General features: G+C 50.8%; 1 protein-coding gene across 1 annotated transcript; it reads right to left on the minus strand.

Moving 5' to 3' along the window:
• Positions 1-1,240: 1,240 nt before the first annotated feature.
• Positions 1,241-6,877, minus strand: LOC144166631 (uncharacterized). The gene is made up of 3 exons (XM_077696171.1): positions 6,282-6,877; positions 5,957-6,200; positions 1,241-1,429 (listed from the first exon to the last, which is right to left on the minus strand). The coding sequence occupies exons 1-3, from the start codon at positions 6,875-6,877 to the stop codon at positions 1,241-1,243; spliced, it is 1,029 nt and encodes a 342-aa protein (XP_077552297.1).
• Between the last annotated feature and the right edge of the window lie 5,121 nt (positions 6,878-11,998).

An 11,998-nucleotide genomic window follows, 5' to 3' on the forward strand; every position in this document is an offset into this window, starting at 1 on the left:
TTCACTCAGGCTCGCTCTCCCTGCGGTTTCTTTGCGCTCGGTCAACGTCTTATGCTTGTCCGCACCAGAATTGGCGTGTGGCTAACTTTTTATCGTAATAATAGCCTTAAAATCGCATACACTAGCTCATGGTGTCAGTTAAAGTATAGTTTTGGATACCGCTACAGACGAAACGTTGCCGGCGTCGCCCCATTCCTTGCGAAGCCGGTCCTGTGCGGAGCGGGAAGAGTCGGAGCTAGGCGCCACCTTCTCAATTAAGCAATCTGTCGAACAAAGGGAACAACAGTCAGCTGCTAATAACCGACAACATCGAAAATGGAAGACCAAAACAAATTCTACCCCTTCAGGGCTGTTGGCTTTGGCAGAAGGTATAACGATTCCCGGTAATCATATGTGAGGTAAAACAAATTTTTCAACCTTGCCGAACTCTCGAACGTGTTGTGTCACATCACTTTACGTTGTCAATAAAGTTTGCCGACATGCACTATGGGATGAAAATACTGTAAATTGAGTTCCAAATTGAGCTCCCAAACATCCCAAAACCTCCCAGTAAGACGTTTGTGACAGCGCAGAAAAATTATTGCGTTGGGCAGAAAAAAAGCAAGAAACACTGATCTCATACAAGACAACAACAACGAAAGAAGTAGACGAAATCCGCTTTATTTCCTGCTGTGCGATGCGCGTATAGGGACCGCTGTTTGGTACGTAGCATTAGACTGTTGAGTCTTCCTAAGAGCATCTAAAAATTACTGCAAGGAAGCCTACACATTCCTAATACTTATCGAGAAGCTCTGATCGCTGATCCTCGCGAATATGGACGAGTTACACATGGTCTTCTGACCGATGCCCTGAAGAAAGTTGTTCTCTATCTCCTCGTGTGTTGCAAACTTGTGGGGGTACAGCTTCAAATTATTCAGATGCGCCAAAAGCTTGAAAAATAGCTGGGTCACTAGAAATACGCTTTTTAACGCACTACAGCAACAAAGCGGGCGATTTCTAGCACAGGCACTGTTGCCCCTCACAAGCGGAGTGTAGCAGACGACAGCGGCGCGAGTTCCTAAGCCGACGTCAGTGCCATGGGGCGCCACTCAAACATCTCACCGCCAATATGCTGCTGAGGAGAAGGAATGAATGAATGAAAGCTTTATTTCTATGTATCTTTCCCCGGTATAGCTCCCCTCTGTTCAGAGGACCTCTAGGTTGCCTATCGTGGCTTCCTAGGCAGGCGGCGTCATGTGGACTAGGTTGAGTCCTTGTCGGGGGCTTGTTGACGTCCCTTGCAGCGGCGTTCCAGGTTTCGCTTGATGAAAGCGGTGAGGGCGGTTTGGTCTTCCCGTGACGAGAGTCCCACAATGGTTTCTTCGCCTGGTCCCTTGTTGCAGTTGCCGAATAGGTGACGCTGGTCCAGCAGTCCCAGGTATTTCGAACACTGTGGGAGGGGTCTTCCTTGGTAAGGGGACATTCGTGCTGGGGTTAGGAGGGTACCCGTTTGCGCCTGTCTTAGTAAGACCTGTTCTTCTTTGGTTAGGTGTTTGTGTGGTGTTGCGGACCGACCACCTCGTTTCGGGTGCGCCGCCAGGAAACGAAGCCGTGGGACCCCTGATCGAACGTCACTTTAATGGCGATGACTAACTGATGATGATGATGGCACTCGTGCCCTCGAGCCAGGAGCCACATCTTCTTCCTCTTCTTCGCAATTGCCAACATTCTCCCGGCCACAAAAGAGTGAAACAACGTCCACATGTAGCAAGCGGCTCCTGGCCTAAACATAGCACCATAGTCCTAGTCAAGCAGACAACATAGAGGACGGTTCAGAGCACATTGTCTTTTCGGCCCTCCTGCAGGTTTCTTCCTTTTTTTCGTCGTGCAACCTCGGTCCTCATCTTTGAATGGTTCATTTTCTTTCTGCCTCAGGTCGTTTGAATTGCTAACGGGTGCTGATTAATGGGTAATTCGGGTTTCATTCACAAATAAGTTTCCTTTTACATCCTCTTCCCGGAAATAAGTATTTTGAAGTCCCCACGTATTTAACCGGTTTAGCCCTGGCCAATCGCCCCTTGTATGTACGTGCCAAAATATTTGAGGACATCATCATCATCATCATCAGCTTGACAACTGGTTTCCTTGTCCAGGACTGTCGAGGTATGTGTTCTTCCCGCTCGATGGATGCGAAGTCGTCTGACGTCCGTCAAAGGTTTTGTGACGGTTTGCTTAATCTATTTCTTGCTTTGTTGCCACAGCAGTCATGATAGGGCCGCGTAGACGGTGGTTAGAAATGTCCACCCAGGGTTTCGTTGTGGGTCGTGTCGATGTTGTTCTTCGTTAGGCAGGCGTTGTGAATGTCAGCGTTCCTGTCCGTTCTCTCAAGTCCTTGCGCCTCAAGTGCTTGCTGGGGGCAAGGTGTCGTGGTCCGTTTCTCGGCTGGACCTTGCAGCGTCCATCGAAGCGTAGTGTTTAGGGCCACAAAACCGTTAACCTTGTTGCACCGAATCGTGTCCCCCGTCGCTATTCTCCACAGTTCGTCGGAACCTACTAGGCGGCTGATGCCTGGCTCCTCACATACCTCTGGAACCGTTCTTTCGTCTGCGAGCCGATGGTCTTTCTCAGCCGTGCAGCGAAAGCGCCATTGATGTCTGTATCCGCGATGTTTCGGCAGAGCGTGGGTATGGTGAATTCCTCGATCACTTGATGTGCATCATCGAACTGGCTACGAAGCCAGAGCTCAACTATTTTGCACGTTCGCAGTTCATAAGGAACGGCCGATGCAAATGTATTGACGCCGAGGCTTCTGTCTCCCACGACTTTTTATTTTATCTTCGAAACGAGGTCTTCCTTGATGAACGTGTGCTGGCTACCACCATCTAAAATGCCTCGTACGTAACTTGCTCGTTGCGACCGATGCTCCATGACCTGAATGTCTGGAGGTAAATGTCTTCGCCAAACTGCCGGCTAGTGAGGGCAGTAGATGCCAACTTGGTGGCCTGCGTCTTCACCGGGAAACTGGAGGTGGTTTCGCTTCGGACCTTGTCTTGTCTGGCCTTGTAGCCATGATCGCACATAATTGGCATCGATAATTAGGATTCATCACTGGTCTGCCCATTCACGATGGGAGAGCTCCGCACTGCAATCAGACAGGGTAAGGCGAGGTCGGCCCCGGGACACGACGGGTTTACCTGGCAGTACATACGAAAGCTCGCTGAAGCTCACTTCGAACAACTACTGGTGCTCGTAAACCACTCGTAGACCACAAATGAGATTCCCAAAGACTTTAATCTATCCTAGTCAACCTAATCCCGAACCATGGAAAAGACCCTTTAGTAGTTTCCAACCTAAGACCCGTATCAGTTACACCTACTTGGTGCAAGTTAATCGAACGCCTTATAAAAACCGGATACAGTACCACTTCGAATATTTTAACTATTCGCCTCTCCCTTCCCAAACTGGACACTGGCCGCATTTGGGAACGCAGGACTGCCTTTAGCAGCTGTACCGCGTCATCAACGGATCCCATTACTACCGCGGACTTCCTGACTACGTCTTAACTGTGGACCTAATAAAGGCATTTGACAGATTAAATCAGGAAGAAATTCTGAATAAACTAGCTCAATCAAGCCTTTCCCAGCAAAAAAGCACAAATAGGGATCCGAAACTTTCTTCACACCCTCCCCCTACAACTCAACAGCAAGCTCCCTGGATGGACACCTAACACCTATTACAACGACAAGGGAATGCCACAGGGGTCCATCCTTGCACCGGTCCTCTTCAACATAGTCATTGCGAAATTGGCTAAGAATCTTGAACAAGGAATGTCGGCCAGATTTGCTATATGCGCTGATGACGGCACAATATGGTGGTAGGGCAGAGACAACACAACGACAACAGACATGCTCACCGGGCTACAGGCAGCAGTAAACACCATAGAGGCGTGCGTACCACCACTAGGTCTTGAACTCGCCGCTGAAAAAACTGAGCTTCTCACGGTTTCAAGCACGAACAAAGCTCAGCCCACAGGAGATGACCTGCTCTATATAAGCGACACGGAGACACAAATGAAAGGAGGGCACGTAGGCTACCCGGCCTCCCGCTAGCCATCTGCAACAGCCCCAAAAATGGATCACAAAGCTGAGACAAAAATGGACGCCAATGCTGAAATTGATAGAGCACCTCTCCAACAAACACGGAGGGGCGAATCAAAACGCCTGCCTAACGATGGCACGTCCGGTCGCAATTAGCACTCTAGCATACGGAGCCCCTGTCAGCGAGTTGAATAACACCAACACCAAACACATTCAGGTGCTCCACAGGGGCACTATGCGTACCATAGCAGGCTTCCCAATACACACAAAAAGGCAGCTCTTGAGCAGACAGCGGCACTTCCCCCATCGCTACTGTAATGAAAGAAACACAAGACCAAGCAGACCGCAAACGAAGCCGCACCCGCCAAGGATTGCTCCTCATGGCATGGGACGAACAAAAACCTGCACCAACAATTTAGCTACCCATCCACCTTGCACCCCGGTCGATATCAGACAACATCGAAAGCCACCTCAGCAAGCCAATCCCACGGGCTCTTCCAGCAACCAGATCTTAACGTATTCACTACCTGGTGGCGTCTAAACTGCGAAATGAACTTGATATCTCCACCGGCACAAGCGTGACTCCCACACATATCGGTGAAGCATAGATATCTCCGAAAAATCCATCTTTTAATGGGTAAATATCTTTCAACCAAAATGATGGAACCGCATTACACGGAGAACTGCACGCCATAAACAGCGCGATTAACCACATCCTCTATGAAATCGACTTTAAACCACCGCGCAACGTGCGCATCATGACAGATTCATTCGCAGCAATCCGAGAACTACGAAAACCCCTTTCACTGAACCCACTTCTTAACTCTATATTACCCCTTAAAGAACTACTAAAGACTCACAAAGCGAACATCCAAATCGACTCGACTCCGGGTTATGGAGAGGCCAGCCCAGGAAACCAGGTCGCTCACGCAGCGGCGCAGGAAAGTGTTAACGTTACACCTCTGCTGGTTTATATCTCAGCTGCTTCACCGGCAATACTCATCCAGCGACACAAGAAGCGCAAGACATGTCGGTACGAACAAGTGACTCCACGTGGTTAGCTGGCTAACAAGCCCTCATTAACAAGAGCCTAAGAAGTATTAATCAACAAGCTTTGCGCCAAAGCAGCTTACACCCCACATATCATTCAGAAGTGAACAAAGGGCTCCACAACACCCTCACCCCACATTGTCCCTACTGTAACACAAACACCAAAGCAGACCTTCCCCACTTAGTATGTGTACGCCCATTCTTCGATACACATCGTTCAGACACCATTCGACACATTGATCTAAACATCATACACCAAGAAGCACATGCCGAATTAGATAAGGCTTTATTAGACGAAATAGGCAAATTTGCAACCAAAAGTGGTCTGTCGCGAGTAGTCTGACGAAGGACGACCCCGGCGAAGCCTCCGAACAGTCAGTGAATAGAAGAAAAAGTGCCTGGAACTGAAGCAACCCGTGTAATCCCCATACCCTTCATATCTTTCATATCCCATTTTCTCCACCAAGTGGCTTTAGCCCTCCCTTTCCCAAATATAAGCTTTACTACTACTACTCCCTTGCATATACTGCACGATACATTTCGCCGGCACTCCTGTGATTGATGGCCCACCACCGTGCATCTATCTATAGCATCGCCTCTGCTTTGCAAGACGCTTCTTTTTGTCTTCGATACTCAAAGAAGTGTAGCAGGCGTCAGCAATGTGCTTCGCCGATTCGCAAAAGAAGCAGTGCTTGCTTTAAGTCATCGATGCTTGAGAAGTGTGCAGAACCGACGTTGACTGGCCGTTAGTTTGTAGAGGGTCGCTTGAGTCTGCCGAAGTTTCCAATGGAGCACTTCTCTCTCTCGCCTCGACCTCAATTTGCAAGTACCACAAAAGTTGCTCCAGTTCCCGCCCGCAGCTCGTTACGTTTTCGTCCCCGGAAGCAGTAGGCGCCGTGGCAGTTGATTTCTCTTCGAGGCGGATGTGTCGGTGAAACGCTACGACGATCTTCTGGCAAAACTTCGAGCAGGATGTCGCACAGCACCGCCGAGAAGCTGCTCGTTGGGACGTTCAACACGTTCAGGCAGCGGATGTTCAGCTGAACGGAGTCATATAGACGGCGCAGCTCTCTCCTATCAGGTGCAGATGGCACGCGCTGAAGCTCGCGGAGGTTTCAAAAATGTCGCTGTATAATACGGCTCTTGTCGCCGAACCTGCCGTTCAGCAGATGGACGGCACCTTCATAACAGGCCTCCGTTGTTGGTAGCCCAGCGATGGCAGCTCCTGCTTCACCTGACAGGTAGCTTCGGAGGTAATGAAACTTGTCGGTAGCGGTGAGTGCCTGGTTGGTGTGGACTGCACCGTTGAATTGCTCCCAAAACGACGTCCAGCTACACACGTCTCCATGAAAGGGCTTGATGGTGAGCATGGGCAGACGGGGCCCAGAGACCCGGGATGGAACCATCGTTGGGGCCTGTGGCGTGCTAATCGCAGCCGGGGGGGCAGGTTGCGCCGTGCTTCTGACGCTGCGTTCCTCGAGCCGGTACGTAAAGCGACTCAGAGCCTGGAGCTTGTGGTCATTGTAATGCGCCACCGACTCGTAGTCCCTTTCCAGCTCTTCGACAGGAATGACGTCCTCGAGCTTGGCGTTGATCTTGCGAAGCTCCTCGTGGATGGCCACGAGCTTGTCTACCACCTTCCTGTTGGATGTTCGTTCAGAGCAGCCGCTCTCAATGAGACCTGTCGCCTCGGTCAGGACTTTGATAACTTGGACTCGCCTGGCAGCGCGCTTCGCCCTCAGCCGTTCCATCGTTAAGCGAAAAAGTCCGGCTTACTCGCTTGGCAGGTAGTCAGGTCCGCGCGTTGTCTCCCTGGGTGTGGTTCCGAGAAGGACGAAGTGCCGTGGCGGCCGTTTTTCGGTGAGACTCGTCGTCGCCGTCGCTCGTTGTCCACGACGATGGGAGCCGCTCGTTTTCCCTTAGTGTTCGGCCCCAAATAATGGGGACCCACCACCTCGTTGCGAATGCGCCACCAGGAGACGAAGCCGTGGGACCCTTGATCAAACGTCACTTTAATGGCGATGACTAACTTATGATGATGATACTCATGCCCTCGAGCCAGGAGCCACATCTTTGTCTTCTTCGCAATTCCCAACATGTGGTTCAGGGTAAGCTTCCGCATTGTGTTGTTGACCTTTCAGTGTGATGGTTTATGGTGGGATGCGATCTCTCTGGTGCTGGATGCGGTTGCAGAGAGCCCGGAGTGCGGTTTCGCGCGCGAGTCGGTTTGCTCTTTCGTTACCCTGCATCCCGACCTGACCAGGTACCCGGTAGAGTCTAATCGTTCCTTTTATCTTTTCATAAAGCTTGCGTGCTGCGGGGGTATTCCACTGTATCGGATGCGTGAACGTGCTTGTTGGGAATCAGTGTAGATGTTTAGAGGTTCGGTGGGGTGTGCGTATTTTTGAATGGCTTGGCCAATGCCGTACATCTCCGCTTCAGTGCTCTGTGTGCAGGCACAGGTGCCCGTTGCTTCATTTCCTTCGAATTCGATGGCGGCCCATGCCCATTGGTTCTTATGGTTGCTAGCGTATGTGAAGATGAGTCGTTCATATCGTGTGCACCGTATTTTCTTCGTAAAGTATGCTGCTCTAAGTTTTCGTCTTGTGTCGTCCATTTCGCTGTTCATTTGTCTTGGGATGGGTGCTATGGTAATTCGGTTGTGGCCTTCCGGGCTGATTGGTTTCTCTTCTTCTGGAGGATGGTTGGTGTCGAATTTAAGTAGTCGTAAAAGGTCTTGTACTGGGATGGTGCTTCTTAGTTTAGCTAGTTGGTTGTGCTTGTGGTCTGCTACGATGCTTTCACATGTTACGTAGAGTCCGGTGTTCTCGATTTGCGTGTTGGAGGTGCTCATCGGGACTCCCGTGGCGAGCTTGGTGGATTTTTTAGGAGCGCATTAAGCTTTTCGCGGTGTTTCTTGGTTAGTGGTCAATACGGTATGGCGTATCTGATACGTGACGTGATGAGTGCGTCATGAAGTTGTAGTAGATCGGCTTCTTTGAGGCCACTATGTCTGTTGGAAATTCTGCTGACTTGGTGGAGCTGGTTCCCTTGTCTTATTAAGTTAGCTACCGCAGCGTCTCCTTTTCTGTTGGTGTGTATGTGTAAACCTAGAATTTTTGTCTCCTTCACTGTTGGTAGGGGTTGTTGGCCGATGTTTATATGTATCGGGGGTGGATGCCATCTTGGGTGATGTACTGGGGAGAGGCTAGACTTTTCAGGGCTGCCCAGCAGTCCGATTCCGGCAGCTGCCGTTTAAGGTGCATCCAGTGCCTCTTGCAGCGTATCCTGGATTTGTCCTGGCGATCCCTGCGTGACCCATAAAGTAATGCCATCTGCATACAGGTGGTATCGAAGTCCTTTGATGTCTTTCAGAGTTAGATGTATTTTCAGCGTAGCTAGGGTGAATAGCGTAGGCGAAATCACCGCTCCCTGAGTGATGCCTTTCTGGGGGTGTCGAATTTCTGGGGATTGCTAGTCGCTGATCTGGGTGGAAAGTGTTCTGTTGTGCAAGAATTAAAGGACGTAGTTATATACTGCTGTTCCACAGTTCTATTTGGCCAGTTCCTGCAGTATAGCGTCGTGAGTTACATTATCAAACGCATTTTGCAAGTCTGCAGCCACTATTTCTCCCAATTGTGATGCGCTAGGCTCCTTTATTACTTCATACAGTGCTAGAAGGATATATTGTGTAGATAGTTTGGGTCAGAACCATAGAGGATTGAAGATTGAAGGGAATGTGATGCGTTCTTCAAGATGCTTTTGCAAATGTTGTAATACCATTCGTTCGAGGAGCTTACCGGCGTTGGATTTGAGTGTGATGGCTCTGAGGTTTGATGTGTTGATTGCGTTTTCTGGTTTTGCGATAAAAATCACCTTCCCTGTTTTCCATTCGGTGGGCAGGGGGTTTTGCCCTTCCATATGTTGTTAATCCGTTGAAGTAGCCATTCTTTATCTTCATCACTGAGGTCCCGGAGGGATGGGTTCGTAATTTGGTCTGGTCCCAGTTTTTTAGCTTGTTTACAGTCTTGCAGAGCGGCTTTGAGTTCACTGATTGTAAATGTCGCGTCAAGAGCTTCGGTTTCACTGCCGTTGTAGTTCTCGTAATTCGGGTTGTCGTGTTGAGGAATGTACTTCGTTTTTAGCTCTTCCAGGAGTTTCTGAGGGTCGTTGTGTTCGTTATTTAGTTGTGCTATTTTTGGCGGGTTACTGTGTTTCGAATTGTCGGATTAAGGAGGTGTGTAATGAATTGCCATGCTTTCTTAACACTGAGCTGTCCCTGCAGGCTATTGCATAGGTCGGTCCACTGTTTTTTTAGGAGATGGTTTGTGTACTCCTGTATGTGGGTGTTCAGTTCGTTGATCCTTTTTCTTAAGGAACGGTTGGTCTTGTTGCGTTCCAATCATTTCAGTAGGGCGACGGCTGCACGAGAGTCCTGACTGTTAGGTTACACCCGGATGTTCTCCTCAGTGGCACGGCCGGACTCGACTGTTCCTCCTCTCGCGCTCTCCTTGCGGCCTTCGCATTGGGGCGTCTTACTGCCTCCCGCTGCAAGTTGGGGGTGGCGCTGCTAGCCCACTGTTGCTCCGCCGCTGCCAAGACCGTTCACAGGCGCAGTGTGTGCACCTCAACGCCGGTTGCAGCCACATAAGCGACAATTCGTGACGCGAAAAGTGCACGGTTGCACATCCTCCCATGAACATGCACTGTTGTCCAGTACGCTGCCAGCATTTAACCCCAGCCCCTATAGCGGCGAAAAATAATGGTGGCGCCATGAAAAAAATGTCCTGAAGATCAACCGCAATGTGGAGAAATGGCTTTGTGTTCTGCAGGTCGAATTGAAAAACCTAAAATCGCTACATTCATATAGTGACCGTTGTATGGTAGTGTTGTTTCCTTCAAACAAACCAGCATTCTTTGGTCCGTTGAAGCCTCATCGTCGAACTACTATCCACTCAACACTCGCATTTACTATTTGTCAATCAGGATTGTCAAGCTGTATATAAATATCCAGGCCTCACCAATTTTTCCGAGAAATCAACCGGAAAAACTCGCACAGCGGGGTAGGAACACAGCTCACAAGTAATATATTTTTATATATACACTGCAACTGAGTGCACATGGCCGGAAATGCGAATGCACACCTCTCTTTAGTGACACTGCAGGGGTAGCAAAGCACAAAACCATCTCGCAAGAGAACCCATTGGGACTTTTTAGACGGCTCCTGCGCCGCCAGCTCTCCAACCCGAAATCGGAGCGAGGAACTACGCGCGCTCCTAGCAGGTGCTACTGAGCTGACAGCGGAGCAGCGTGACCGCGTCGTGGACATCGCCAACGGAGGCTATCGGGAGGGCCCCATCAAGCCGCTAAAGCCGTTTTCCGAGCCGCCGCCCGCAGCGACGTCGCTGTGTGGGTGCGCCACCAAAACATCCGCCGGGACGAGGGCAGCCGAAGCTTAGGCGCAGCCAGTAGCCCGCGCGCGAAGGAACCTTCGAGCTCGGTTGTTGCTGCTGCCGCGGCTGATTTCTCCTGCACGGCACACTTTCCACCCCGAGGTCAGGACGAGGAATTACGCGTGCTCCTAGCAAGTGCTAGCGAGCTGACAGCAGCGCAGAGTGACCGCACGTTGTCGTTGTTAGGTGTCTTCGGCAAGATATTCACTGAGTAAGCAGGTTGCATTACGTTGGTGCTACACAACATAGACACCGGCGATGCTCAACCCTGGAAATGCAATCCCTGCCCCGTCAGCCCCGCCAAGAGGCAGGCGACTCATAAATCGCTGGAGGAACTGCTGAAACCAGGCATTATCCGCTGCTCGACGAGCCCTTCGGGATTTCCAGAGGTGCTCGTTCGAAAGAAAGATGGTAGCTGGACTCTGAGGGTCAGCGACCCTTCCCGGTGTGGGAAGAGTGGGGAACGTGGGAAAACCTAAGTTTTGAAAGCTCAGCGCACATGCATCTCATCGGCGGAGGACTTCCGCTCGAGGTTGCATTCATTCGGTAAGAGGTACTCGAGGGTCCGCAGGAGGACCTTTTATGTCGGGAGGTGATCGCCAGTCTTAGTCAAGAGACGGACCCTCAGGCGAATCGAACACCGGAGAATTACGAGCGACGGGAAATTGCTTGTATTGCGGCTGGCGCGGGCTGTAATTCAGCTGGTATTGCTGCTAGTGAGCTGCAGAGTTATCGGCTTGACGCCGACGTAGCTCTGCTGAAATACTTGCCCAGCAAAAATGACTCAAGTAAGTGTTTTAAAAGCCGTTATCCCACGCAAGCTCAGGTGTGCTGCCTTGCAGCACTACGATGACGCAGACGGCCACGGTGGCGCGCAAAAGACATGGCGGAAGCTTTGTCTGTATGCTACGTGACCCGGCATGAAGGCACAAGTATGTAGGTACGTACGCACATACCACGTCTGCCAAAAGTACAAACCGCGAGGCGGTAAGGCGCCGGGATTGCTACAGCCTATCATGAGCACAAAGCCATGGGAGGTCCTGGCGTGTGATCTGATGGGCCCGCTGCCGCGCAGCAAAACAGGGTACAAGTTTGTACTTATGGTGGCATGCAACTTCAGTGGTATCGCGGAACTCTATCCGCTGCGCGCCGCGACAGCACAGTAGGTCCTGCAAAAGCTGTCACTACAGGTTTCCGGAGCGGCTGATTGCCGACAACGCCACGTATTTCACATCAAGGTTGTTTCGTGAAGCGTGTGCGGCCATGGGTGTCAGGCAGCAAACAATATCGTGCTATCACCCCCAGTCTAACGTGACGGAGCGGCGAAATCGAAACGTAAAGCCACTGCTTTACGTTGCGATTGAATCGGTGCACGGGCTTCACGCCTGCGGTCCTGTTGTTCGGCAGAGAGCTCAACAC

The sequence above is a fragment of the Haemaphysalis longicornis genome, unplaced genomic scaffold (assembly GCF_048455015.1).
Source record: "Haemaphysalis longicornis isolate Haplotype H1 unplaced genomic scaffold, Haemaphysalis longicornis Haplotype H1 scaffold_18, whole genome shotgun sequence".
In the NCBI taxonomy this organism is placed as follows: Eukaryota; Metazoa; Arthropoda; class Arachnida; order Ixodida; family Ixodidae; genus Haemaphysalis; species Haemaphysalis longicornis.

Bases quoted from the DNA above. Each gene is read 5' to 3' on its own strand.
- LOC144166631 (XM_077696171.1), bottom strand. From the start codon at position 6,877: ATGGAACGGCTGAGGGCGAAGCGCGCTGCCAGGCGAGTCCAAGTTATC. The intron at 6,201-6,281 runs GTTCGGCGACAA...TGCACCTGATAG, and splicing joins GTCCATCTGCTGAACGGCAG to GAGAGAGCTGCGCCGTCTAT. The intron at 1,430-5,956 runs GTACTTGCAAAT...CCCCTCCCACAG, and splicing joins GAACTGGAGCAACTTTTGTG to TGTTCGAAATACCTGGGACT.